This window comes from Psammomys obesus, unplaced genomic scaffold, assembly GCF_907164565.1.
Source record: "Psammomys obesus unplaced genomic scaffold, mPsaObe1.curated_primary_1811, whole genome shotgun sequence".
Classification (NCBI taxonomy): domain Eukaryota; kingdom Metazoa; phylum Chordata; class Mammalia; order Rodentia; family Muridae; genus Psammomys; species Psammomys obesus.
This window is the reverse complement of record NW_026587216.1, coordinates 40,960,652-40,988,134: the sequence shown is the minus strand read 5'-3', so window position 1 is coordinate 40,988,134 and position 27,483 is coordinate 40,960,652. Positions and strand designations below refer to the sequence as shown.

At 40.1% G+C, this 27,483-nt stretch overlaps 1 protein-coding gene and 1 pseudogene across 1 annotated transcript in view; one reads left to right on the top strand and one right to left on the bottom strand.

Annotated features, from left to right (window-relative positions):
• Dpy19l4 (dpy-19 like 4) overlaps positions 1-27,200 on the top strand; it is a 44,958-nt gene extending 17,758 nt beyond the window's left edge. Inside the window, exons 7-19 of the mRNA XM_055603425.1 lie at positions 3,024-3,147; positions 5,357-5,491; positions 7,033-7,164; positions 7,261-7,359; positions 7,831-7,904; positions 12,623-12,781; positions 14,418-14,537; positions 17,259-17,379; positions 19,526-19,582; positions 20,489-20,571; positions 23,363-23,495; positions 25,354-25,512; positions 26,975-27,200. Of these exons, the coding sequence (XP_055459400.1) occupies positions 3,024-3,147; positions 5,357-5,491; positions 7,033-7,164; positions 7,261-7,359; positions 7,831-7,904; positions 12,623-12,781; positions 14,418-14,537; positions 17,259-17,379; positions 19,526-19,582; positions 20,489-20,571; positions 23,363-23,495; positions 25,354-25,512; positions 26,975-27,139 (1,561 nt within the window). The 3' untranslated portion in view covers positions 27,140-27,200. The remainder of the gene's footprint in view (positions 1-3,023; positions 3,148-5,356; positions 5,492-7,032; positions 7,165-7,260; positions 7,360-7,830; positions 7,905-12,622; positions 12,782-14,417; positions 14,538-17,258; positions 17,380-19,525; positions 19,583-20,488; positions 20,572-23,362; positions 23,496-25,353; positions 25,513-26,974) is intronic.
• LOC129673656 (60S ribosomal protein L12-like) lies at positions 1,691-2,315 on the bottom strand (annotated as a pseudogene).
• Positions 27,201-27,483: the final 283 nt, after the last annotated feature.

Below are 27,483 nucleotides of genomic sequence, written 5' to 3'. Positions count from 1 at the left end.
TGTTGGCACAGTAAAACAATTAACCATGCATTTCTGAGAAGGCTTTCCTGTCCTTACATGATAAGTGGTGACATCCGTGGGAAACAGAAGTTCTTCCTTGGGCCAGTGTGGAGGCGATGCAGATGTTTGTCTCTCATGTTTTGTCATCCTCAGGGTTATCTATTTCAGGTTTTTTTTTTTGTTTTTTTTTTCAGTGTGCTTTGTATTTCTCCTCCTCTTCCTTTTCTTCCTCTTCTTCCTGCATCTCTCCCTCTCAACCCCCTCTCCTGTTTTTTGAGACAGGCTCTCACTATGTAGCCCTGGGTGTCGAGAACTTTCTCTGTGGACCAGGCTGTCCTCTAACTCATAGAATCCAACTGCCAGATCCACTTCCTGAGTGCTGGCATTAAATGTATGAGCCACCATGCCTGGCCGTGTACTTTTATAAATAATGAAAGTGGAAAGCTTTAAATTTTGATCAAGTCTGGTAAGTTGGGTTTTGCAGCTCTCCCTGGTTCCTAGGGTCATTGGCTTCTGGTCCTCAGGAACTAGGGAGCAGAAGCATTGAACTAGGGATTCAGTGGCCTGTGAGCATGAACAGAAATGACCTTCTGGGATCAGCTTCAGGGACACAGATCAGTTTTATTTGGGGTGAACAAGGGTTATATAGAACTTTGGGGGATAGAACTTTTGGGGATAGGGATATTCAGAATTGGCAAAGATCATGGGGGAAGGGCTAAGTTACTGAGATGCCTCATTTGCATGGAGAGAGGCATTCCGGGAATCTCAGGTGCTTGCTGAGTGGGTTCTTATGGAAGAAAGGGAGGTGAACCTATAATTTCCCTATGGACAACCGGACGTTTCTCAGGTAGAAGGTATGGGGATCCAGGATCTCCAGGCAGAGAAGAGAAAGCCTCAACAGCAAAGAGCATTCTCCATTTTATGCTAAGCTCAGGGCTTTCCAGTCATGGTGAACTGCGAACTTAGCAGTAAGTTTTCCCAAAAGGGTTTTACTTACTGTTTTTCTTTTTCTTTTCATACTTTTATGTCATAATCAAGAAATCTTTGACAAGCCAGAATTGTTAGAATTGCCATTTGTACTGTTATGTTTTTAATGTGCTTTCTAGAAGCTCGTATATTGAAACTTAATTACCAATGTGTTATTGTTGAGAGGTGGGTCATAAGTGAGGAGTAATCTTTATGACTGGAATTACTGTTCTTATAAAATAGTTGATGGGCACTGGGCTATAGCTGAGTGGTAGAGCGCTTGTCAAGTACACACAAGCCCTGGCTTCAATCCCCAGCACTACAGAAGAAAATTTTGGGGGTCGAATCAAGCTATCTTGTTCCCCCCACTCGTGAGGAAAGGCTGGAAGGTTCTGTCTGTGAGAAATGGGTCCTCACTAGATGCTGGATCCCTGGCACCTTCCTTGATCTTAGGTTCTCAGCTTCTAGAACTGCGAGCAATACATTTTGTTGTTTATAAATTGCAAATTCTATAGTAACCTGCTGTAGGAACACAAACTCACTAAAATATATTATTTTTCTTACCGTTTTGAAAAAATAAAGTCAGAATATAGAGATTTTAAGTGTTCAGTTCAATGAACTTTTACTACTTTTTGTTTACATTGTATTGGTTAGTGTATGTGTATGTAGGTTAGAGGTGACCTTTCCAGATCTGGTTTTCCCCTTTTTTGTTTCTCATTGCTTCCTAACTAGCTGGGTATTCCACTGCACCACTGTTGATGTCATCTGTGATGTCATGAGGGTGGCGGCCATCCACATTGCAGCTCACAGACTGTGCAGTACCCAGGATCTCCTTAATGGAAAGCTCTCTGGCTCAAGAACGGTGTTGCATCTGGCTGGCAGTGTTGACAGTCTCATTAACTGTGATATTTCCACAGTGTTTAATGATCCTCTGCGCCTTTCTGTCCCCCGGCAGCTCCTTTGGGACTTTGATGATCAGGGCAGAGGCAGAGGGCACCACCTCAGTCTTGGCCTGTCTGTTCAGGATGTAATCCTCAGACCTTTCCAATCACCGGCAATGTCGTCACCAACTTTTTTTGGAGACAGACCCAGAGGACCGATCTTGGGGGCCAGTGCGGATATGCTACTGGCCTCATATCCGGTGTACCTCAAGTACACAACTTTGAACTCCTTGAGGTCAAACGTGGGCAGTATGGTGGAAGTGCTTGAATGGGATGAACCACCATTCGACACAACCGAAGAAAGTTGCACCGTAGCTGAAAGCAGAAAAGCTGGTTTTCCCCTTCTGCCATGTGGGTCTTGGGGATTGTTTGTTGGAAGCGCCTTTCCCCATTGAGCCTCTCACTCATCACTCATTGTTCCTGAATTTTGACTATTTTATACTTTTTTTTTTTTAATTTGGTTTTTGGAGACAGGGTTTCTCTATGTAGCCGTGGCTGTCCTAGACTTGTTTTGTAGACTAGGCTGGCCACAAACCCACAGAGATTCCCCTGCCTCCCTGAATGCTGGGATTAAGGTGTGCCACCATGTCTGGCTATTTTATACTCTTATATAATAGGCTACTAGAGGCTGATTACAATTTCACAAGCATGGAACTAATTTTTCTGATTTCTCTCAGTATTCATTTTCCTATTTTCAGTATTCTTAAGACAGGGTCTTGCTGTTTCTTTGGCTAGCATGGAACTTGATGTGTAGACCAGGCTAGCTCCAGGCTTGTACAGTGATCCTCCTGCCTTTGCCTTCCAAGTGCCAGGATTACTACTATGAACTGCCAGCATGGCTCAGCAGTAAAAAGCACTGGCTGTTCTTCCACAGGGCCTGGGTTCAATTTCCAGCATCCACATAGCAGCTCACAACTGTCTATAGCTCCAGTTTCAGGAATCTTAAGCCCTCTGCTGGCATCTGAGAGCACCAGGCACACATGGTACACAGACACACATGCAGGCAAAGCACCATATACATAGAATAAATAATAGTAGTTTAAAAATAAACTAAGAGAAGTGTACTGTTACACAAGCGTATGCCTCACTGTCAGTGTTCCTCTGTGTTTATTTTAGGGTAGATACAACAAAGATCGAATACTCCATTCCTTTAAGAGAAAACTGGGCTCTGCCGTACTTTGCATGCCAAGTTGCTGCACTTACAGGCTATTTAAAAAGAAACTTAAATACCTATGCAGAGGTAAGGCACAAGTCTGTTTTATATATGACACAGCTAACTCTGATGCTTTGGAAATGAAATGTGCTACATGTTTTGATACAAAAATCTCTTATAGTTCAGGCTGGCTTCACACTCATTCTGTAGCTGAGGCTAGGCCTTGAACACTTAATCCAACTGCCTCATATAGGATTACGTTTGTACACCATCATGCTGGGCCATGATGCATAGTTTTAAAAGAAGTCATATTAGGAGTTAAGTTCTATTCAGTGGAGCATGTTACTATGTAGTTGTTAAGTCATGTTTTTCTGTAATCTGATAACAATCAAATATTTTTAGGAAAACTGATATTACATTGCTTTTAGTATGGTTACTTGACAATTACATGAAGAATATCTCATTTTGGAAGTTAATATATCCGAGTGTTGTTTTTGCCATTTCTCTTACTTCAGGAACATTTATGTCCTTTAGTCATCAGAACTTAAAGAAATGTTACTGAAGATGCAGCGGTGGCCGAGGATGACAGTGTATAAACTTTGATGGCAATATGGCATGTTCTTTTGCTCAATCACATGTCCTCCCTGACTGAGATGTAGTAGGTCAGTTAAAGTTGAAGGAAATGTCTGTCGCAGGTTACTTAGATTCTCAATTATTGTTACTGTTATTGCCCCAATCGGCTGTTGAATGAAGGCCATAGACTGTGTCACAGACTAACTTTAATAAAATATATGTCTACAGAAGCAGTTCATTATATTAAAGTTGACTGAAATGTAACAGTCCTTTGGGGGTCTGCCTGGCCTAGATAAAAAATTCCTGGCTAGGAGGAGACCAGAGAGACCAAACAAAATTTCCTAAGGAACTTGGCTGTCTGGAATGCAGGGCAGGAACTAGGGCTGGGGGTGTGATTCTGTGGTAGCTGGCATGTGCATGGGCTAGAGCTTCTACCCTAGCACCATAACCAAACAAACACCAATGGGAAGAGTTAATTGGATTCCTTTCTCTATTTTAATGTCCATGTATTTTACTTAATACAATAGGAAACTGAAAGGTAATAAGCCAAGTATGGTGATGCTTGTCTTTAATCCCAGTGCTCATGAGGTAGATGCCAGAGGAGCTTTGTGAATTTTGAGGCCAGTCTGGTCAACATTGTAAGTTCCAGGGCAGCCAGAGCTACACAATAGAGTAATCCTGTCTTAAAACAACAACAAATAAACAAAACAAAAAAACTTTGGAATAAATAATCTAGCATCACAAGAAACATTGCAATGAAAAACATTAGTCCTGTGCTGTAGATGCAGCTCCATGGTAGAATTCTTTCCCAGCAAGTCTGAGGCCTTGTGTTTGAGCCCTAGCACCAGAAGAAAACACCAAACTATGGGAGATATCCATTACAGATCTGAAATATGTTCATGTTGTTTTGCATGAAAATGCAACATTCAAGATATGAAAATTCAGCAAGTAGGTTTGCTGTGCTCAGGGTGTTCATCCCTAAGTGGAGAAGGAACAGGATGTTGAAAGATACAGCTCAGGCTGGCCTTGGAGCCTCTGGCTCTAGTTCCAAGGACTGAAACTAGGGAAGTGCACCCCCAGATGCAGCTCTTTCAGTATTAAGTAAAGAGAAGTAGCATCCAGTTTTGCCTAGCTAATATATATAGCATTGGAGGGAAATAGGCCAAACTTGATTAAGAACAAAGCATTGGCTAGTCAAGGCAGACTCTTGATAGTTTTTAGGAAAATAAACTTAGCATGGATGAAAAATAAAAATACTATATTAGTACAAAAGAAATTTCCATATTAGCAAAAGTTTACCAGCCACTCTAATAAACGCCAATTTCTTTTAGTTTTTGCTTCCTCTCTTGACATGAAAAAAAATTGTGCTTGAACCCCTGTTTTGTCCCACCCTCCCTTAGCAATATACTATGGAAAGACAGGTGCTAGTTTCTCTCTGTGTTTTGTTAAGATCCTGCTGGGTTTGTGGGTTTTTTTTGTTTTGTTTTTGTTTTTTTAACAGAGACTCTCTACATAGCCCTGGCTGTCCTAGAACTTGCTTTGTAGACCAGGCTAGCCTTGAACTCCACTAGCCACCTGTGTCTACTTCCCAAGTCCTGGGATTAAGACGTGCTTCACCGTACGTGGCTGGTCTTGTGATTTTAAAAGTAGCTTCAAGTGCTGCAGCCCATTGGGTTTGTGCAGTAGTGAAATTGCTGATCTTAGCTGCTTTCTTTCTCTCTAGAGGTTTTGCTACTTGCTGATGAGTGCCTCGACGTACACCTTCATGATGATGTGGGAGCACAGCCACTACATCCTGTTTCTTCAAGCAGTCTCTCTGCTGCTGCTGGACATCTTCTCAGTGGCGCAAGGTGATAAGGTAGTGCAGCACTTTAAATGGGTGCAGACGCAAGGACCAAGGTTCACAGTGTTGTCTCTCAAAACCTCTTCTCTGTTTCTCCATCCCTATCCTCAGCTGCTCAGAACTCTGATGAACATCAAGATTGTTTGAACAGGGAGAACCTAACAGAAAGATTTAATAACCAAGGCTGTGTATGTAGTTCAGTGGTAGAACACTTTGCTTGACATGCAAAGGCCCCTGATTGCTTTCTCATACCAGAAACCTCAAAACTTACCCCTCTCCAAAATAATTAATCAAGAATAAAGTTGTGGGCCATCTTGATTAAAGGCAGTCACATTGTTGGCAGCTGTGCCTATAAAAATTGGATTCAACAAATAACAAGATGCCCTACCCTAAAAATTACAGCTAGAGAAAATGGGAAAAAAAAAGAATAAAGTTGACATCTTAATAATTGATTAGCTGAAAGGATGATGATAAGAGGGGCCTGCAAGCGTTACAGAAATAGCAACTGCTGGAAACAGGAGGGACGGAGCTGCATTGTCAAGTGTTGAAAAAGTTATTCCTATCTTCTGAGCTTCAGTAGGAAGGAACAGCTTTGTTGGGGTCAAGAGCTGATAGTCTTTTGGGTAAGGTTTGAAGTGCAAGCCAACAAGGAGCAAGAAAAGAGTGAGCATCTCCTTCATCCAGCTTTATACTTTCCCTGAAGCCTTTCCTATTGTCAGAGCTTTGTCTTGAAAAGAGATGTGTAGACAGAAGCGAGAATGGCCAGTGAAGCTGAGAGTTACTCTTTTTTGTACACACTTACATGGAGTTAGCCAAGTCAAGAACTGAACATCATCAGCATCACAAGACTCTGCACTCTCTCCCAGGCTGTTAGCATTCTCCAAGGGTATCTCTCTTTGAAGAGTTGTTTTTAATTTTTAATTATGTATATGTACCTGTGTGTCTGTGCACATGTGAGGAAGTCAGTACATGTGTAATCTAGAAGAGGCTATTGTATCTCCCGGAGCTGGAGTTACAGGAGCTTGCGAGCTGTCGATACTGGTTCTGGGAATTGAACTTAGTTCTTTGCAAGAGCAGTAGCTACTCTTAATCACTTAGACTTTTCTCCAGCTTCTTTAGTCTTCCTTTGTTTCGCATTTTTTAAATGACTTAAACATTTTCGTTGTGTGGCTGTTTCACCTGCATGTGTGTGCCACATGCACGCAGTGCCCTTGGAGGCCAGAAGAGGCCTGGGGTCCCTTGGAGCTGGGATTAGGGAAGGTGCTGTACCGCAGCTCCACAGAGCTGCCGCAACAACCTGACAACAAACAGAAGCTAAGGGTAAGGTTAAGGTGTGTCACCAAGAAGGCTCTTTAGCTTCCACTTACGGTTTTCTAGCTCTTGGCTTTGCTTCTATAGAATGCTAAGAAGAGAAAGGTAAGTTAATTATACACCATAACGGTAAAAATACAGGTTGAACATTTGCTAACACTGTCTTAAGTTATAGTGGGACATTTGCTTATAATTACTATTTTAAAATTAATTTTATTCTTATTTATTTTATTTTGTTTCAACAGGTTTATGAAGTGTTTAAGATCTACATATTTTCTCTCTTCCTTGGCTATTTGCTACAGTTTGAGAATCCAGCTTTATTGGTGTCTCCTTTATTAAGTTTAGTGGGAACATTTATGCTTGTTAAGTGCCTTCAGGTAATCAACATTGCCTTCTTACAAATAGTCATTATTTTAAATCGTTAATTGTATACCTCATTTTTTGTTCATGTGATTTTGGTTTTTCCTTTGTAGCTGGATTGGAAAAAAGGATCTTTTGTGGCTAAAATAATGAAAGTGTTTGAATTTTATTTGTTATGTACTGTGCCAGTGACCTTGAATTTTATAGTGAAGGTAAGTAACTCTGAGCTTTGGATCAGTTTGAATAGAGAAATACGCTGTGCCAGCTTTAGTGGGAGCGATGAGCAAGCAAGGGAACAGAGTGTATAGAAAATTACCCTCAGCTACACAGTGAGTTCGTGCCTAGCCTCTCCTACGTGAGACTGTCAGAAACCAAATAAACCAACAAATATGTCTTTAAGGGCAGGGGTTATTAAAATCAGCTATCCTAGGTTGAAATTTTCATACTCTCAAAATACCGTTGCATTTTTATATCTAAGCATACAGTGAATGCACTCATATTGCACACTGTTACTTAATCCACTTTTCTGTTAATCTGGCTGTGTTTTCTATCATTAGTAACTGGAAATAAGTATGCTTTAAAAGCATAAGTAAGGGAGTATTTCTTTGTTTAGGTAATGTTTTCTCTTCTGTGAGAATGATACCTCACAACTTGGCCATGGTGCCTGATTCTCTCTCTTCTAGATGTTTGTCCCACACAAAGAAAATGAGCATGTGATGAAATTTCTTGAAGTAAAATTTGGACTAAATGCGACTAAGTAAGTTTCACATTTACAAGTTCACCTAATCTGTAACATGCAGAAAATACAAAGCAAGAATGCTTTATGGAGGGAGTGTGCACTGGTTACATGCCTTTTAGGAAATAGTTTTGGATATTATATAGAAGATTACTTTTTGGTTTTGGTTTTGTGGTATTGAGAATTGTTCCAGGGCCTTGTGAATTATAGGCAGGGGCCCGCCACAGAACTATGATAGCCCCAGCCCTATCAAATAAGTGACATTGCTCTTTGGAATGGCGGGCTGGGAATGGGGGAGTAGGGCACAGCTCAGGTGTAGAGTGCTTGCCTGGTAAGCACAGGGCCCCAGTTCTAAATCTGGGCCAGTGCTGCCGGAAAAAACACATGGTGAGCATGCTTGGGACTGCAATTTGGATATCTTGCACAGCAGCATAAATAAATAAATAAAATTTTAGTCCCCTAAAAAGTAGATATACTTAACGCTGTTAACAGCATTATAGCATTTTAATGTATTTAAGAATTTATTTATTGTTGCATGTGGATGTGTTGTGTCTGTGTGAATAAGCATGTGTGTGCCACAGCACATGTGTAGAAATCAGAGGGCAAATTTTGGGAGTTAGTTCTTTTCTTCCACCGTGGGTTCTAGGGCTCTGACTCAGGTTATCAAGCTTTTGTAGGGTATGCTTTTTCCTGTGAGTCATGTCTCCAGCTTCATAGTGTTGTTTTAAAGATTTCCTATTTATTTATTTATTGTTGGTTTTTTTGAGACAGGGTTTTTTTGTGTATCCTTGGCTGTCCTAGAACTTGCTCTGTAGACCAGGCTGGCCTCAAGCTCACAAGAGATCTGTCTGCCTCTGCCTCTGCCTCCCTCCTGAGCGCTGAGATTAAGGTGTGTGCCACCACCACACCACACGGCTATCTTTTTATTTTTATTTATATGTATGTGTGTGTGTGTGCAGGCATGATGTGCAGGTGAATGAAGAAACCAGATTCCTTTGAATGTAGTTACAGGTGGCCGTGAGCCAACTGATGTGGGAGCTGAGAGCTGACCTTAGAGCCATTGCAAGAGCCTCAAGTACTTTTAACCATCTCTCCAGCTCTTTCAAAGTATTTTTAAGGCTTTTTCCTTTGGTGAAGATTAAAGACTCAGTCTAAAGTTGGAATAAGTGAAGACTTAAAATGAGGGCTGCAGGTATGGCCACTGGGTAAAATGCTGACCTAGGGTGTACAGAGCCCTAGGTTTGATCTCCAGGTAAAACAGCCAGTAAACACTGTACCGGCACTGTGATCACCGTTACAAAGGACAGAAGCAGGCTAGGAATGTAGCTCAGTAATCAAGCATTCGCCCTATGTGAGAGGCCCTGCATTTGATCTCCAGTCCTGCCAAATGAGGAAAAGAAAGGGCAGAGGACAGGCGGGAAGGTATTTGTTTCATAAAGCAGTCTCATACATATTATAGTATAATAGCATAACAATTAGACCACAAGCAGCCCAGTTTCTGATGTTGTGCATTAAAAAATAATGTGTTTCTAGTTGTTGTTGGTTTTGGTTTTGTTTTGTTTTATGAATCAACAGGAGAGAAATGCCATTATGTACTGACAGCTGGTAATTGCTTGCACATGTCTCAAGCTCTGAGAAGGTTTGGAACCTTTTCCTCACTCCTGTGATTTATAGGAGTGTAGACTGAATTTCTCTATAGCACATAGCACAACTAGCAAATGAAGTGTTTGATGTGTGCACTCATTCCCTATGGTAAAGGGCCCTTTAGGAGACTCTACAGGCCAGGTACACAAACAGTAAACACTGCTGCAGATCTGCGGAAGGGAGGTTGGTTTGTTTGCTTTTGTTTGTTTTTCTGTTGACTTTACCCTGAACCCGGAGCTCATCCTACTGTCTTCTAAGGTTGAGAACTGCTTTGAGCCTGTGTTTATTAGTTGATATTTATATAGTACCCAGTAGTCAACATGCCAACTCTTAGTTTGCTTTACAGGGTAATATACTAGGTGATTGAAGGTTAAAACAGTCTTTTCTCTCAAAATCATTGCCTGTTTAGTTTTGTTTTCCCTGTTACTATAGGGCCTCACACAGGCTCAACTGAGCTACCTTCCTAGCCCTGATTGATTTTACACAGTCAATGACATGGGTGCTTAGATGTGCTAGCTCTATGTTGGGATTTGGAGTTTACCAGAATTTCAGGAAATATTTCTCCAGAGACAGATTTCTAAGAACCACCAAAGATGGATGGCTTAGCTGTTAGGAGCACTTACTGCTCTTGCTGAAGATCTAGGCTTCTTTGGCTCGTAGTACCTGCAAGGTAGTGCATATGTTTCAGTGGATCCAACATCCCCACCTGGCTTCCTCCAGCGCCAGCCACAAAAGTGCTAAACATACATACATGCAGACAAAACACACTTAAAATAGTAATAGGGAAGTCTTAATTTTTTTTTTTTAAGATAAAGAATGTTGTTTGTTTAAAAAAAAGAAATGGGGAAGCCAGGCATGGTGACACACACCTTTCATCCCAGCACTTGGGAACAGTGGGAAGTGGAGCTCTGTGAGTTTGAGGCCAGCCTAGCCAAGGCTACACAGAGAAATCCTGTCTCAAAAACCAAAAAGAATGAAAGAGAGAGAGAAAAATGAAAGAAAGAAGCAGGGCATTGATGATGCACATCTTTAATCACAGCACTGGAGAGGTAGAGACAGACGAATCTCTGAGTTGGAGGCCAGCCTGGTTTACAGAGCAAGTTTCAGGACAGCCAGGGTTATGCGGAGAAATCCTGTCTCGAAAAACAAGCAAACCAACAACAGCAGAAAGAGCCACCAAAGAACTGTTAAAAGTTGCACGGGATACTAGTTCAAGAACTTAGGAGATAAAAGAAGCAATTGTAGTCTGGGATTGCAGGTGTATGCAGCCCTGGGTTCAGTCCTCGTATCATATAAACTGAGCATAGTAGCACATGCTTGTAACTGGTTCTTGGTGAGGTGTAAACAGTATCAGAAATTCAGGTCATCTCCAGCTACATAGGGAATTGGTGTTTATGATGCCTTGAGACACATGAAGCCTTGCCTCAGAATAATAACAACAACAGTTAAAGAGTCCCGGACCCTGTATTAGGTATTTTGGTCGCACTGTCTTTAATACTGAGATACTCCTATTTATCACATTGTTGAGCTTCAGCTTGTTTTTTAAACATAGTCATTTTGAAATAGACACTTTGAAGATTTTGTTATTTTATGTATGTGAGTGTTTGCCTGCAGGTATGATGTGCACCACATACGTGGGTGCAAGTGCCCTTGAAGGCCACAAGGCGGCACTGGGTCTCCCGTGCCATCAACTGCTGAGCCATCTCTTAATTATCTTGTGAGCACTTCTGAACATCGCACCATCTCTTTACTGGGGATGTGGCTCAGTGGTAGAAGTGCCTGTCTCACGTGCTTGAGGGTTTAACCTCAGCAACTTGAAAACTATATTGCATTGGACTTTACAGATAGTCAGAGTTTCAGTGTCTTAGCCATTCTACAAAATGCCCATGTTGGCAACTTCATAGACTTCTTCAAGAATTTATTAAAATTATTTTTGTTTGTTGTGTATGGTATTTGTTCTGCACATTATGTCTGTGTACTATTTGCCTGCCTGCTGCCTAGAGACCAGAAAAGGGAGTTGGAAACCCTGGAACTGGAGTTAGAGCTGATTGTGAGTCACAATAGGACTTGAACCCAGGTCCTGTAGAAAGGCAGCCAGTATTCTGAACCACTGAGACACATCTCCTGCTCTGACTTCTTTAGAAAAAAAAATTTAAGTGTATGTGTGTGCCATAGTATGTATATTGAGGCCAGAAGTCAAATTTTTAAAGTTTGTTATCTTCCACTATGGCATTGAACTGAGGTTTTCAGTCTTGACAACTAGTGCCTTTACCCACCAAGTTGGCACTTTTTTTTTTTTTTAATTTATATAGTATTTTGCCTGTATGTGTGCCTGTCAGAAGAGGGTACCAGATCTCATTATAGATGGTTATGAGCCACCATATAGTTGCTGGAAATTGAATTCAGAACCTTTGGAAGAACAGTCAGTGTTCTTAACCTCTGAGCCATCTCTCCAGCTCCTTCCCCCCCTTTTTTTTTTCAAGACAGGGTTTCTCTGTATAGCCTTGGCTGTCCTGGATTCACTTTGTAGACCAGGCTGGCCTTGAACTCACAGAGATCTGCCTCCCTCTGCCTTCCTGAGTACTGGGATTAAAGGCGTGCAGCCACCATGCCCAGCTCACCAAGGTGCCTTACTGGCCTCAGTTTTATAGATCATTTGGTTCCACTGTTTCTGCTCCATGGATCTTAGCATATGGTGAAAGAGGTTGGGAAGCAGAGGGAGAGGGGAAAGGGGAAGGAACAGGATATATACTTCAAAGGCATCCATCCAGTGACCTTTCTTCAGATAGGCCCCATCTTCTCAGATTAGGACTCCATCTAGCTTATGACCTAATTAGTTCTCTAGCCTCCATCTTTTGCTATTGGGAATTAAGCTTTCCAGCCACAAGCCTTTTTGGAGGAACTTGATTACCAACCCTAACTCTGGCAAGAGAAACAGCAGTATTCTATTTCTGAGCAGTTAAGATGAAGGCACGTGCTTCCTGGTAGCCTACCCGAGTTTTATCTTCACGTTTAACTGAGATTTTTAAGATACCTTTATGTTCAGTAGTTTAAAGCACATGTGATTTTAATATCATACGTTTTGTCTCTTATAGGAATTTTACGTTGAACTGGCTCCTTTGTCAAGAATCTCTCCAGGCACCATCTCAGGATTTTTTTTTACGATTGACACAATCTTCCTTATTACCATTCTATATTTTAGTGTTAATCATTTGTCTTCTTTCTATGACACAAGTTATTTTTAGGAGGATGTGGTAAGTGCTTATAACAATCAGTTGTATTACTAATTGATGTATTTTAAAGATATAAAACATTTTAAGTATGCTCTGCCACTAAGTTGTACCCAGATCCACTTTTTTTTGTTTTATTTTGGGGTGTTTTTTTGTTTGTTTGTTTATTTATTTGTTTTGTTTTATTAAGAGACAGGGTTTGGGGCCCGGGTTTAGTGCTATGGAAGAACACTTAACTAGCCTGCATGAGGCTCTGGGTTTAGTTCTAAGGGTGTAAGGAAGGAGAGAACAAGGTTTTCCTGTACTGCCCCAAATGCTCTAAAGTTCATATTCTCAAGCCTCCAAATCGCTTAAGACTGCAGGTGTACGCCACCTCACACCTTTCTAATGCTGTGTTTACTGTATTGGTCATTATAAATTAATCAAGAAAGCAAATATTTAGCTTTATACATCTGAGTATTTGCATACATGTATAAGTAATAGATTAAGCTTTTTCAGACTTGTTTTCTAATTTACTGAAAATTTTATTTAACTAAGAATAATGTATCAGCTGTGTGTGGTGGCATATGCCTTTAATCTCAGCACTTGGAAGACTGAGGCAGGCAGAGCACTGATTTTGAGGCCAGCCTGGTCTACAAAGCATGTTGTAGGATAGACAGGGCTACACAGAAAAACTCTAAGGTGGAATGGGGATATATAAGTGTGTGTGTGTGTGTGTGTGTGTGTGTGTGTGTGTGTGTGTGTGTGAGTGATTTCATTGAAATGAAGCTAGTGGTGTGATTTGAAATTACTGTAAACTTTTTGGAGTATGATGAGAAGCCTATAATCCAAGCACGCAAGAGACTGAGCTAACAAAATTGAGTTCAAAGGCAGCCTAGGCCACATAGTGCGACTCTGTCTCAAAAAAAAAAAAAAAAGAGAGAGAGAGAGAGAAACAAAAGCAAAAGAGCAAAAACAATAACAAAATGAATACTATGAACATAATTGTTTTAAATATGTTTATCATGCTAGAAAGGTAGTTATGGGTACTTGTGGTATGCCTCTAATTCAAGCCCTTGAGAGGGGAAGACAGGATCCTGACTTCAAGGCCAGCTTTGAGTTACATAGCAAGTCCAGAACTAGTTAGGCTGCAGGAAACCGCATTGCAAAATCCAAAATACATACATACAAAATACATACAAGAAATACTAGCGGTACTTCTCAGTTGACCTACTTTGTACAGTGTGTGCTCTCGCAAAGGCTGATACTACACTTGTGTAGTGTCTATATAAGTGTAAACATTTGGTAACCCCCAGCACTACAATAAAAGAAAAAAGCGACTTGAAGCCAGTCACACTAGTAATTTCTCAACTCTCTAGCCTAAAGCAAAAGGTGGCCTGGAGTAGAGCAAGCCTAGCTCCAGAATATGTTCTGGGCTAGCCTGAGCTGGTAGTGAAGCCCGTGTCCAAACAAGAACCAAACAAACAAAAGGAAGCTGGCTAGCTACAGCTTCTTATCTTCGTAATTTACGTATATTGATTAGAGTGCTGGTTCAGGCATAATTGATCTTAGGAAAGAGAAGAAATCCAGTTTAGGTATAGTCTTCAAAGATGATGATAATGTCTTTGATTTTTTGTGTATATTTTTTCTGAACTATCAAAAACATATTCCCTTTATTTAGTGGTAAATCTCAGAAAGAAACTGCAACTCTTGAAGATGGAAGAATTGGAGAAAGGCCAGAAATAATTTATCATGTAATTCATACTCTTGTACTGGGTTCTCTTGCGATGCTTATGGAAGGGTAAGAACACTTGTTTGATCAGTTTGTTTTAAAACTTGTCTTTTCTACTGACAAGTTAGTAGCTAGTGAGTACATTTAAAACAGTTTGCAAAACTTTATTTAAGAAAGTATAAACTTGGGGCTGGAAAGATGGCTCAGAGGATAAGAGCAGTAGCTGCTCTTCCAAAGGTCCTGAGTTCAATTACCAGGAACCACATGGTGGCCCATAACCATCTGGGGTGAGATCTGGTGCCCTCTTCTAGCATGCAGGCCTACATGTAGGCAGGGCATTATATACTTAATAAATAAGTAAATCTTTTTTTTATTGTTTGTTATTATTAGTTACATTTTATTAACTCTGTATCCCAGCTCCCTTATTCCCTCCCAATCCCACACTCCCTCTCTCAGCTTCTCCCTGCCCCTTTCCAAGTCCATGGATTGGGGAGGACCTCCTCCCCTTTCGTCTGGCCCTGTTTTATCAGGTATAAATACGTAAATCTTAAAAAAGAAAATATAAACTTTTTAGGACATGGGGTGGCCTTTAATCCATTACTTGGGAGACAGAGTCAGGTGGATCTTTTGGTTCAAAGTCATCCTGGTTTACAGAGAGGGAGTTCCAGGACAGCCAGGGCTACACAGAGAAACCCTGTCTTGAAAAAACAAACAAACCCTTTTTAGGAGCTGGAGAAATGGCTTATTGGTTAAAAGTATTTGCAGAAGACCTGAATTTGTTTCCCAGAACCCACATAAATCAGGTCTCTAGAAGCCATCTGAAAACCTTCAGTTTCAGAGGCTCCAACACTCTTTACTGGCCTGTTCCAGCACATACATACACTCAAGCAAAGCAAAATAAATAAATACGGGTAAAATAAATAAAAAGGGTTGGTTTTTTTTTGTTGTCTTTTTTTTTTTGTTTGTTTTGTTTTGTTTTGTTTTGTTTTTTAAAGACAGGATTTCTCTAAGACTTAAGTGCTTAATGAGCTCCCTCTTGTGGGATCACTGTCCTGTATGCAGTCTATTGTTGACGAGAACTCTGTTATGCAGCATACTACTGCTAATATTCAGATATGTCAGTCATACAGGAGGCAAAGGCAGGTGCCTCCCTGTGAGTTCATGGTCTACATGTCAAGTTCTAGCCCAGCCAGTGCCATATAGTGAGACCTGTCTCCAAAGATCAAGACAGAAACAACAAACCTGAAAACATACAAAAAATTATTTGTAGTAAGTTTTTAGTTTTCTCTTTTTTTTAAGATTTATTTATTTATTATGTATACAATTTTCTGTTTGCATGTACACTCGCATACCAGAAGAGGGCACCAGATCTCATTACAGATGGTTATGAGCCACTAGGTAGTTGCTGGGAATTGAACTCAAGATCTATGGAAGAGTAACCAGTGCTCTTAACCTCTGAGCCATCTCTACAGCCCCAAATTTTAGTTTTCAAACCTCCCTTATCCTGCTTCTACATAAAATCATGCGAGATTATTAATAAACTTTATGAAAATGTATTCATTGAGCTACAAGGGTTTTGTTGTTGCTGTTTTGTTTTGTCTTGAAACTGTCTCAAGTCTGACCTTGAGCTTGAGAGCCTCAAAAATCTATCTTAAAACCCCTTTTGTGAAGTGCTAGGGGCAGAACTAGTCTTGTCAGGCAGGTGGCTACCTCTAAGAGTAGGGGTCAGAGGTCAGATCTCTCTTTTTGTTCAAGATTACACATTTATTCACATTAACAATAAGTAAGATGCATGAAAGTAAACTATGAAAGGTGATTTTTGAGACTTTTTGCATGGTGATTTATTATTGTAATTCAAAGCAAAATGTATTGTTTTTCCATTTTGCCCCTTTTTTCTTCTCTCCCTACATCCTTCCTTATTTTTCTTTGTGGTGGTGGGAATTGAATTATGGTCTCATATATGCTAGATGAATACTGTACATGGAGCTGTACCCCAGCATCTTTTTTCTGTTTAAGTGAAAACAGATTAAGAACTGGGCGAGGTGACTCAAACATAGTATTACAGAAGTAGAGGCAGAGAGTCAGAAGTTCAAGGTCATTGGCTTGGCTGCATTGCAAATTCCATGCCAAACTTTGATACTTGAAACCTTACCTAAAAAACAATTTTTAAAAATAAGAGAAAAGTCAGGTATGGTAGCTCATTCACTTAGAAGGCTGAGGTTGGAGGATTGTCTTGAGTTTGAAGCCAGCTTGGCTTACAGAGTGAGATCCTGCCTCAAAGACAAAGGAAAAGCTAGTCATGGTGATGACTCGTACCTGTAACCCAGCACTCTTATCATGGTGGCTCATGCCTGTAACCCCAGAAGGCTGAGACGGGAGACTCACTCTAGTAAATGTCAGCCTCATCTGCATAGTGAGCTCCAGTATAGTCTGGGCTACTGAGTGAGATCATCTTGTCTCAAAAAAGAAAGAAAAAAGAAAAGAGGGCTTCAAATGAAGGTGCACACCTTTAGTTCCAGTGACATGTCGATCTGTGAGTTTGATGTCAACCTGGTGTACACAATGAAACCTTGTCTCAAAAACAATCAACAACAACAACAAATTGGGTACCAATCTGTTGCTGAAAATTAGAAGTAAAGACTTTTCATTCTTCATTAATATTTTATGGGCAGTTAACAGAATTTAGGAAAGAGAAGTCAGAGAAAAACCCTACCTTGAAAAAAAAAACAAAAAAGAGAAGTCCTATAATGATGTGCCCTAGGATGTATGATATGTGACTTTTTTTTCCAGCTTGAAATTCATCTGGACTCCTTATGTGTGCATGTTGGCAGCATTTGGTGTCTGCTCCCCTGAACTTTGGATGACACTTTTAAAGTGGCTTCGGTTAAGAACTGTACACCCAATATTGTTGGTGAGCCATTGTTATTTTATGTTTACTACTTGTTCATCCTCCAGTTATATAAAATAAAATGTTAGGACCATAAAGATCGCTCAGTGGGGTGAAGGCGCCTGCCCCCAGGTGTGATGATGTGAGTTCAAACCCATATGATGGAAGAAAAGAAATGGGTCCCATTAGTTGTCTTACATGCACAGGTGCATGTGCCTACAAACGTGTTTGCGTGCACGCATGCGCGCGCACACACACACAATTAAACATATAAATGTAATTAAAATTTTTAAATGCTAGTAAAGGAAAACCAAGGCAGCCAGATGGTCGTGGCTCACACCTTTAATCTCAGCACTTTGGCAGCAGAGGCAAACACATCTCTGAGTTCAAGGACAGCCTGATCTAAAGAGCAAGTCCCAGGGCAGCCAGGGCTATACAGAGAAACCTTGTCTCAAAAAGGCAAAAAGCCCAAACAAACAACAACAACCAAAAACAACAACAACAACAAAAAAGTTATGGGTAGAAAAATAGACTATGATAGATAAACATTTTTTTTAAAGTTTTGTTGTTGTTGTTGTTCTTGTTTCAGACTAAGTGCCAAGCTGGCCTGGATCTTACCATATAGTGAGGGATTATCTTGTATTTGGCCCTGCTGTTTCCACCTTCCCTGTGCCAGGATATACAGGATATGACCTAGACCCAGAGCTTTTACATGCTAGCTAGGTCTCTGTCCACTCAGCTGCATCCCCTGCTCATTGTTTTACTGATTTGTTCGTTTGTCTTTGAGACAGGGGTGTATGTTGTATCTGGATGTCCTAACCCCTGTCATTTCCTCAAATGTGGGAATCTGCAAAGAATTATGTGTGGTAGTGGGAGACAGGATGATGTTCATGCTTCATAATGGCTTTGAAGGAGAGGAAACAGCAACAAGCGAAGTAAAACAAACAACAAAACAATAAAAACAAAATCCTCACCAGAAATAGCACAGGAGGAACAAGAAGACAGCAGGTTATGTTTAACAGTGGTCTTCTTCGCTGGGTGCAGTGGCACTTGTCTGTAATCCCAGCACTCAGGGAGGCGGATCTCTGAGTTTGAAGCCAGCCTGCTCTACAAAGTGAGTCCAAGACAGCCAGGGCTACACAGAGAAACTCTGTCCCAAAAACCCAAAACAAAAACAAACAGTGGTCTTCTTGCATTTTCCAGTCTTCCATAATTTACATTTCTCATTGTAAGATGATCTATGCTAGCTATTTTTCCTGTGCGGTTTCAGTGCCTTTTGCTATTAGGTTTCCATGCTAATTCAAAAATAATTACAAGGACTATTCGTGGAGATAACCTAGAACCCCTGCACAGATGTAGCCCATGTCAGCTCAGTGTCCAAGTGGGTTACATAGTAATGGGAAGAAGGACTGCCTCTGACATAATCTGATTGGCCTGCTCGTTGATCACCTCCCCCTGATGGGGGAGCAGCCTTATCAGGCCACAGTAGAGGACTGGTAGACTAAGATCAGAAAGGAGAGGAGAACCTCCCCTATCAGTGGACTTGGGGAGTGACATGCATGCAGAAAGGGGAGGGAGGGTGGGTTCGGGAGGGGAGGAGGGAAGGGCTTATGGGGGGATACAAAATGAATAAAGTGTAATTAATAAAAAAAAATTACCTGCAAGTTCTTTAATTTTTTTTTTAATTAAAAAAAAATTTTTTTTGGTTTTGTTTTTTTGTTTGTTTTGGTTGGTTTTTTTTTTTAGAGACAAGGTTTCTCTGTGTAACCTTGGCTGTCCTAGACTCACTTTGTACACCAGGCTGGCCTCAGAGATCATAACATAGAACTCTGGCAGAATTTTCACATAGTGGGGCTAGAAACATGGTTCAGCAGTTACAGTCATGAACTCCTGTAGAAGACTCAAGGTAGCCTCTCAGCCCCCATATCACGTGTCTTACAGCCTGCCTCTGGCATCAGCCCTTAACATCCACATGCTTACATAGAGCTGCACATTCTGGATAGGGATTAAACATTTTAGGCAGAGTCCTCCCTCTTGATCTAATGTCAGTCTTAATGGTTGAATTTTATATCTATAAGGATATTCAGTTGATCATAGTATCAATGCTAATAATTCTAGGATATATTCTAAAATGTGTTTACTCATAACTCTTTTTGCTTTACTGTTTTAGGCTCTTATTCTAAGCATGGCTGTGCCCACTATTATAGGTCTTAGTTTGTGGAAAGAGGTAAGAAAACTGAAATTTTATATTATGAAAATGTGCTTATCTATAAGGTATTTACTTTATATATGTGTGTAGGAAGCTTTTATCAAGATACTGCACTAATAAAGCTGATGTCCTTAATGTTGCTGCTGCTGTTACTTCAAAGAGCTAAAACAATTTTTCTTTTTTTTGCCTTGGCTCTCCTGGAATTCAATATGTAGACCACAGTAACCTCTAACTCTTAGGGATCTGCTTGCCTCTACTTCCCAGGTGCTAGGATTAAAGACATGTACTACCAACTTCTGCTCCCAAAACGTTTGTTTGTTTGTTTGTTTGTTTGTTTGATGTATTTGAGCACTCATTTGCTTGCTGTCTTTTGAGACAAGGTCTCAGTACGTAGCCCAGGCTGTCCTTGAATTTATGCTGATCCTTCTGACTCAGCAGCCCCAGTGCTAGGATTACACATAATCTAATGTGGTTCTTGTTAGTCTAAAGCCATTGTAAATGCCTATCATAATTGACAGAGTTAGAATAATAAGCAGATCTGAATATTTAAATATATTTTGGTAACTCTAATTTTAATATCTGTGATGAAATAAAGTTTTTGGCTTGACGTAACATAACAGGAAACTAATTGCTAATAAGCCTGCAAAAATATTTATCCTTGAATATTTTTATTTGATATGTCTGTGCATGAAAGATATAATTGATGATTGTTTGGTAATAGCATTAGTTCCTGAGTCTAGCAGTGAGTAAACTATAAAATTACAATTATCGTGGTAGAAAAGCATGAGTAGGTCAGTGAAGAGGGCAGAGACCTGGCAGTTTTGCCATGTCAATTGTGCTTTAAGTTAGTCTTTTGGAATACTCTGAAACAATTTTAAGCTTTCCAGTTACTTACACCTCCGGGTATTTTGCTTTGTGTTTTAGTTTTTTCCACGATTAATTACAGAATTAACAGAACTACAAGAATTCTATGATCCAGATACAGTGGAACTTATGGCCTGGATAAAGTAAGGACCAAACTGCCCAAAATTATTACTCACTGTCATTGTCATTGCATGCTGTCTCACTAATAAATAAATTGTTCTCCACATTTAGAAAATGTGGCGATAAACTCAGGAATCATTACTTTGTAATTTTACTTTTCTAAATAAACTCACTTCAATGTTGAAACAACATTGGTAAGTATGAGACTGGAGGCTTGGAGACCCTCCCACACAGCAGAAATGTGTGCTCCAGAGGCAGACATCCTTTACTGCTCATGGGCTAATGGGGAATACCTCAGGGGCCCAGAAAAGACTATTGCCAGTGAGAACATCAAGGAACAAAATGTTCAAAAAGCCATGCTCCTTCTGTTAGCTCTTGATTAGAAACAATCGCAACAGTAAAAGTAATTCGTCTCTTGAGTTTGTAGTAATGGGTCTGAATTCACATGGGCTTGGAGTTTGAAATCATACTTGTCTGATTCAGGAAACCCAAGGTAGTGAAATCTTCATAAAAAATACTTCTGACTTGGTTCTTTTTAATTCAGGTTATACGGACTTCCACAAATAGTTTCATGAAACTCCAAATTAACAAACAAATGAGAAAACAATTCACCATAGCAAATATCAGCTATTATTGTTGTAGTAAACAGTGGAATTGGACTTTAGCAATTTCTGATAATTTGCGTTCTTTCATTTTGGCATGTAACAGACTGTCATAAAACTTTATAAGCAGTCAATAGTTAATATTTTGCACATTTTTGAGCATCAGCAAGTGGTAACACACTGGAGAAGATTCTTCTGGCCTCAGTCAGCGTAGGTGGGACTAGGTAGTCAGGAATGGCCTCTTTTGCCTGTCTGTGTTTGGCTAGTTGTCACCTAAGATCGGATTAACTTGGCCTGTGGTCTTGTGGTATATAGCCAATGAATTCCCAAAAGCAAACAGAACGGACAGGGTTCAGTGTAAAGCACAGTGTCTATGATATTTTGCTTGTATCTTAAGGTTTCTGTTGCTGTGATAAAAGCATGACCAAAAGCATCTTGGAGAGGAAAGGGCTTATTTCATCTCACACTTTATATCACAGTCCATCATTGGTGGAAGTCAGGACAGGAATCTATAGATAAGAGCTGATGCAGAGGCCATGGAGGAGTACTGCATGCTGTGTTACTCTTCATGGCTTGTTCAGCCTGCTTGCGCTCGCTCTCTCTCTCTCTCTTTTAAAGACTTATTTATTTTTTATACAATGTTCTGCCTACTTATATACCTTTACACCAGAAAAGAGCACCAGATCTTATTATAGATGGTTATGAGCCACCATGTGGTTGCTGGGAATTGAACTCAGGACTTCTGGAAGAATAGTCAATGCTCCTCTACACTACTTCTCCAGCCCCAACCTGCTTTCTTATAGCATCCAGGACCACATTCCCAGGAAAGCAGCAGCACTCTCAGTGAACTGGGTCCACCCATATGAATTATGAATCAAGAAAATGCACCACAGACTTGCCTGGAAGCCAATTGTATGGAGACATTTTCTCAGCTAAGAGTCCCTCTTCCCAGATACGTGTCTATTTTGTGTCAAGTTGACATGAAACTAGCCAGCACACACAGCTGTTGTCCTATTGATCTAGCAAATCACATGGCCAAGATTAGCTTTTCTCTCCATATCCATGGCTAAGAGAGAGAAGAAATAGTACAGTGATCAATCTAGCCCTGGAGAGAGATTTCCAAATAATATGTTGAAAACTGTTAAAGATCTAGAAACAAAATACGAAAAAGAGGTAACACACTTTATAAAAACGTCCTAGAAGAGCCAGACCTGGTGGTATATGCCTGTAATGTTGAATACTGTGGAAACTGAGGTAAGGGGATCACTGTAAGTTTGAGATCAGACTGAACTGCAGGGTGAGACCCTGGTGGTGGTAGTGATTGTAAAGCCTAGAGAATAAAGCAGGTGGAGCCAAAATATTTATAGAAATGACAAGTTTGTTTATAGAATGAGTACATAAAAGTGAGACTACGTCTTTTAATGAGGTCTTTTTTCTGTAAAGACATTCCTTATATATATATAAATGTTTTAGGTCACCTTAACGATTGTTGCTAATACTTCATGTGAGTTGTAGTTGCCATTGGGGAGCTTGACAGTAAAACACTAACAAAAGGAAGCTGCAAGCCAGGCACAGTGTTGCATGCATGTAATCCCAGCTCTCAGGAAGCAGAGGCAAGCAGATCTCTGTGAGTTCCAGGATAGCCAAGGCTACACAGAGAAACCTTGTCTCCAAAATCAAAAAGAAAAGCATGGCTAAAGCCTGAAAAATGGTTTGATATTGGATAATTGGATATTTATCGGCGTATATTTTATCTTATGTCAGTTTTCTTACTCCTGAGTCTTCCATTAGGACAGTGGTCAGGTGCTGCTCCTTTTCTTCCAGAGTTTAGCTCTATCTGCAGGACATAGTAGTCAGATGCTGGATAGCGCATAAATTAACGTAGGACTGGAGATACAACTCAGAGGTAGACACCTCCTGAGCACTGGGATTAAAGGTGTGTCTCGCCACCTCCTGGCGTATGCTTGTTTCTTATCTCTACTCTGTTTTAAAAAATGTCTTTATCTTCAGTACTGAAAACAGCTGCTGACATGTAGATGTTCATTCTAGCCTGTTTTTAAATGAGTACATAACTTAAAGGAAGCATACTTGACAACTTTGAAATCTAAAGGTGCTGTACATTGCAAGTTGCTGGTATTTGAGAGTTGGTATAAATCAGTGATCATAATAGAATATTTATTGTTTTACCATATGATCTGTTGGTTCTTGACAGGAGGCAAGCTCCAGTTGCAGCTGTGTTCGCAGGAAGCCCACAGTTAATGGGTGTGATTAAGCTGTGTACCGGGTGGATGGTGGCAAGCTTGCCACTTTATAGCGATGATGATCTTCTCAAGAGAAATGAAAACGTAAGACATTTCATGTTCTACGTTTGGCTCTTTTAAAAATAACACTGTAAACTTGTTCTGTGCTGATACATGTTTCCTGATAGCTAGGAAAATCTAATTTTCAAAGATGCAATTCACTTCAGTTTTTTAAAAAGCTGTTGGGAGGTTGAAACAGGAGGGCTTTTCTGTGTAGTCTTGGCTGTTCTGGACTTGCTTTGTAGACCAGGCTGGCCTTGAGCTCACAGAGATCTTCCTGCCTCTGCCTCCCCAAGTACTGGGATTACAGGTGTGTACCATGTACCCAGCTGGCATTGATCCTCTGAAACTGAAGTTATAGACAGTTGTGGTTACAGACAGTTGGAGCCACCACGTGGGTGCTGGGAATGGAACCTGGGTCCCCTGAAATGTAATGAGTGTTACTAAACACTGCAAAATCTCTCCAGCTCTAGGACCTTACTCAATCTAGGTATTATATCTTAGTGTTTTTCAGAACAAATAGTATATGGTACCATAGGTCCAAGCTGTAATGAGATGGCCATCTAGTCACAACCCAAATTTCAACCATCCTTTCTCATTATTTCTGAGTGGCCAAATTATTTTTAACATTATTTACTCTTATATGGAAAATGAGCATTAGGACACATGGCAATAAAAAAAACTAAAGAAACTATTACAACTCAATAATAAAACAACTGATTAAATTTTGAAAATAGGGAAAGGACTTGAATAGGCATTTTCTCAAAGAAGAACTACAAGTGACAATTTACCTATGAAAGGTACATAACTTCATTAACCGTCAGGAAAGTGAAAATCAAATCCACAAGTAGAGAGTTCTACACACCAAGTAGAATAGTGCCGTCAAAGGACAGGCAAGCTGGGCTTGGTGGTCTACACCTTTAACCTAGCACTGAGGAGTGTGATGGGCTGAGGCAGGAATTCAAGGGCAGCCTGCCTGGTCTTTGTATTACTTTCCAGTACTGCCAGACATCAAGTCTCAAAAAACAAACCAAAAGGACAAATAAGTGTTGCTTAGGATGTGGAGAGCTCCAGTATAACCCTGTACACAGTGTGTGGGAAACTAGCCAGAGAGTCTTCACAAGATTAACTGGAGTTACCTTACGACACAGCAATTCTGTTGTAAATGAAAATGTATGTCCTGCTCAAAATTACATAAACATTCATGTACATTATCCATAAGGGCCCCCAAATTGAAGCAACCGAAATGTTTATTAACTGATACAGGTAAGCAAAATGTCTTATCCTTATGTTAATAGAGCAAATATTATTTGACTTTGATAATGAAGTACTTAAAAATACTACAGTAGAGTATGGATGAGTTAGGTAAGCTTTATGCCAAGGAAAGGAAGCCAGACACAAAGGATCACGTATTAGAGTTGCCCTGTATTTCACATGTCTAGAAGAGATATCTTTGTAGAGACAGTAGATTATTGGTTATATCGGACTGTGGCAGGCAGATTGGGAGGTGACAATAGGATATACAGCATTTCTTCTTTTGGATAATGCAGATATCTAAAGTTGTGTTAGTAGATGTACAACTCTATAAGAATAATAAAAACAGTTGGCAAACTGTACTTTATTCAAAATTTTGAATTTTTATAAGTATATGTGTACACATCAGGGTGAGCTCAGGTGTGTGTGGAGTCCAGAAGAGGCTATCATGTGGAGATGGAGTTAGAGCAGTTTTGAACTACCTGATGCAGGGGCTGGGTACCAAATCAGGTCTCCTAGAGGAGCAAGACATGCTCCTAACTGCAGAGCCATCTCTCCATCCCTGCTAAGCACTTTTTATTAAAGCTGTGTCATTTTAAATTAGCAGGGGCTTTCCGTGTCTTTTAAATTTTGTTTTATTTCCTTTCAGATTTACCAAATCTATTCAAAGCGATCTGCTGAGGACATTTATAAGATACTGACATCCTATAAAGCTAACTACCTAATTGTAGAAGATGCCATCTGCAATGAGATGGGAACCATGAGAGGCTGCAGGGTTAAGGATTTATTAGATGTTGCAAATGGACATGTGAGTAACCATTTGAAAAACCGTTCTGACTTTAGTTAGCCTTATCGTCTTCTTCCGTGAGTTTTAGCTGCTTTAGCAAGCCACCTTCCCTCTCAGCTTGTCGTGGAAACCCTGCATAACTGGTAACCAAGACAACTCACAGGGGAGTTTGTAAGCCTGAGAAATAGAACTGGTGGGAGCAGATGCTTTTACTCCTGAGAAAATTTAGGCTAGACGACTTGAGAAAAAGATGACTTGATGATGCTGAGTTGTAGGGCAAATTCTGTTTTGGCTGCAGCCAGCATATTTTTTTTTTTCCTTTCTGAAATAATTATGTTTTTCTTAATAATCCAAGGCCAGTTTGGAGGTGAGGAATTTGTTTTCACAGTTTCCATCTTTCAGGGTTGGAGAGGTGGCTCAGCATTAAAAGAGCCCTTCTTGCCCTTGAAGAGAACCCAGGTTCAGGTCTCAAGACTCACATAGCAGCTCACAGCCTAATGTCCTCTTCTGTCCCCTGGAGGTACTCCATGCATGAGGGATACATATACAGGCAGGCAAAAACACCTATCCACATAAAACAGTAATTTTCCTTTGTTACTAAATAAAAGCTTACACTATAAACTTAGTTTATGCTGCATGTATTTTGAATGCACTCAGTTGGTGCTTGACAACATGATTTTTACTTATCGGTGACAGATGAGATGTAATCAAGAAATGATATTTAGTAATTACTGATAATTTCCTTCTGCTCTCTTGCTGCCTTTCTATTCTTTTGGTACCCTACCTTTCTGCTCTTCCTTTCATCTAATACCAGGCATAAACTTAAGCTACTTTACTATTAACGTTGGCTAGCTGATGTCTGATATAGGTGATACAATAATATTATAAAAACAAACAATCCTGGGGCAGGAAGCGTCTTCAGTGAGTTTTTGTCTCCAGGCCTGACAACCTGAGTTCCAGTCATGGGACTTCTGAAAGTTGTCCTCTCACCTAAACACACACACACACACACACACACACACACACACACACACGCTAATGTAATAAAAACTTTAAAACTTAAAAATTAGCTGAGCTCTGGTAGCAAGAGCATTGTTAAATGGGAATGTGAAATCCTAATACAAGCGTGCTTGCTTGCTAGGTGAGTATGGGTCTACACAAGAAGAATGTGATTGTATAAGAAGATACTGTGTTCACTTTTCATCCTTTGAGGCTGTATTAGAATTCTTCAGAGTGGTGATGGAAGATACAGAAACAATGCCAGCTAAATTTTAGGATTAAATCCTTTATAAACTGCAGACATTTTATGTTTATTTCTCTATCAGTGTTCAGGAGGTTAGTGGTTGTGGGGACTTAGGAAAAGGCTTAAAATGGCTAAAAGCATAAGATATTTTATGCTCATATTTACCAGTGATAATTTTCATGCAACATTTCTCATAAATTTAGTAAGTGTTTTAATAATGTGTTTCTTATTTTTTGGTAGGTGGTTTGTGAAGAAGGTGACAAGTTAACCTATTCAAAATATGGACGATTTTGTCATGAGGTCAAAATTAACTACTCTCCATATGTGAATTACTTCACTAGAGTGTACTGGAACAGATCCTACTTTGTGTATAAAGTCAACACTGTGATATCCTTCCAATCTTGAAAAATAACAGAGCCTTCATTTCAAAGACATATTACTTGAAGTAAAATGCAGTTTTCTTGGACCTCCATGGTGTCTTGCAGATTGAGTGTGGGTATTTGAAATGCTGCTACCCCTCCCACGCCTGCTGATTCCTGGGTTTAGTGTTTTGGAAATAGACGATCAGATGTTGATGTCTTAGTAAACCGTCAAATCCACCACGGCTATCTTCCTCACTGCTTTCCTCCCTAGTACATGATTCCAAGTTTCCCTGTGTGTCATCTCCTCATAAATATTGTTCTGTAGTATTGATCTTTAATTTGAATATTTGTCAGTGTCAGTGTTTACTTCAAAAATGTGATTTTTAA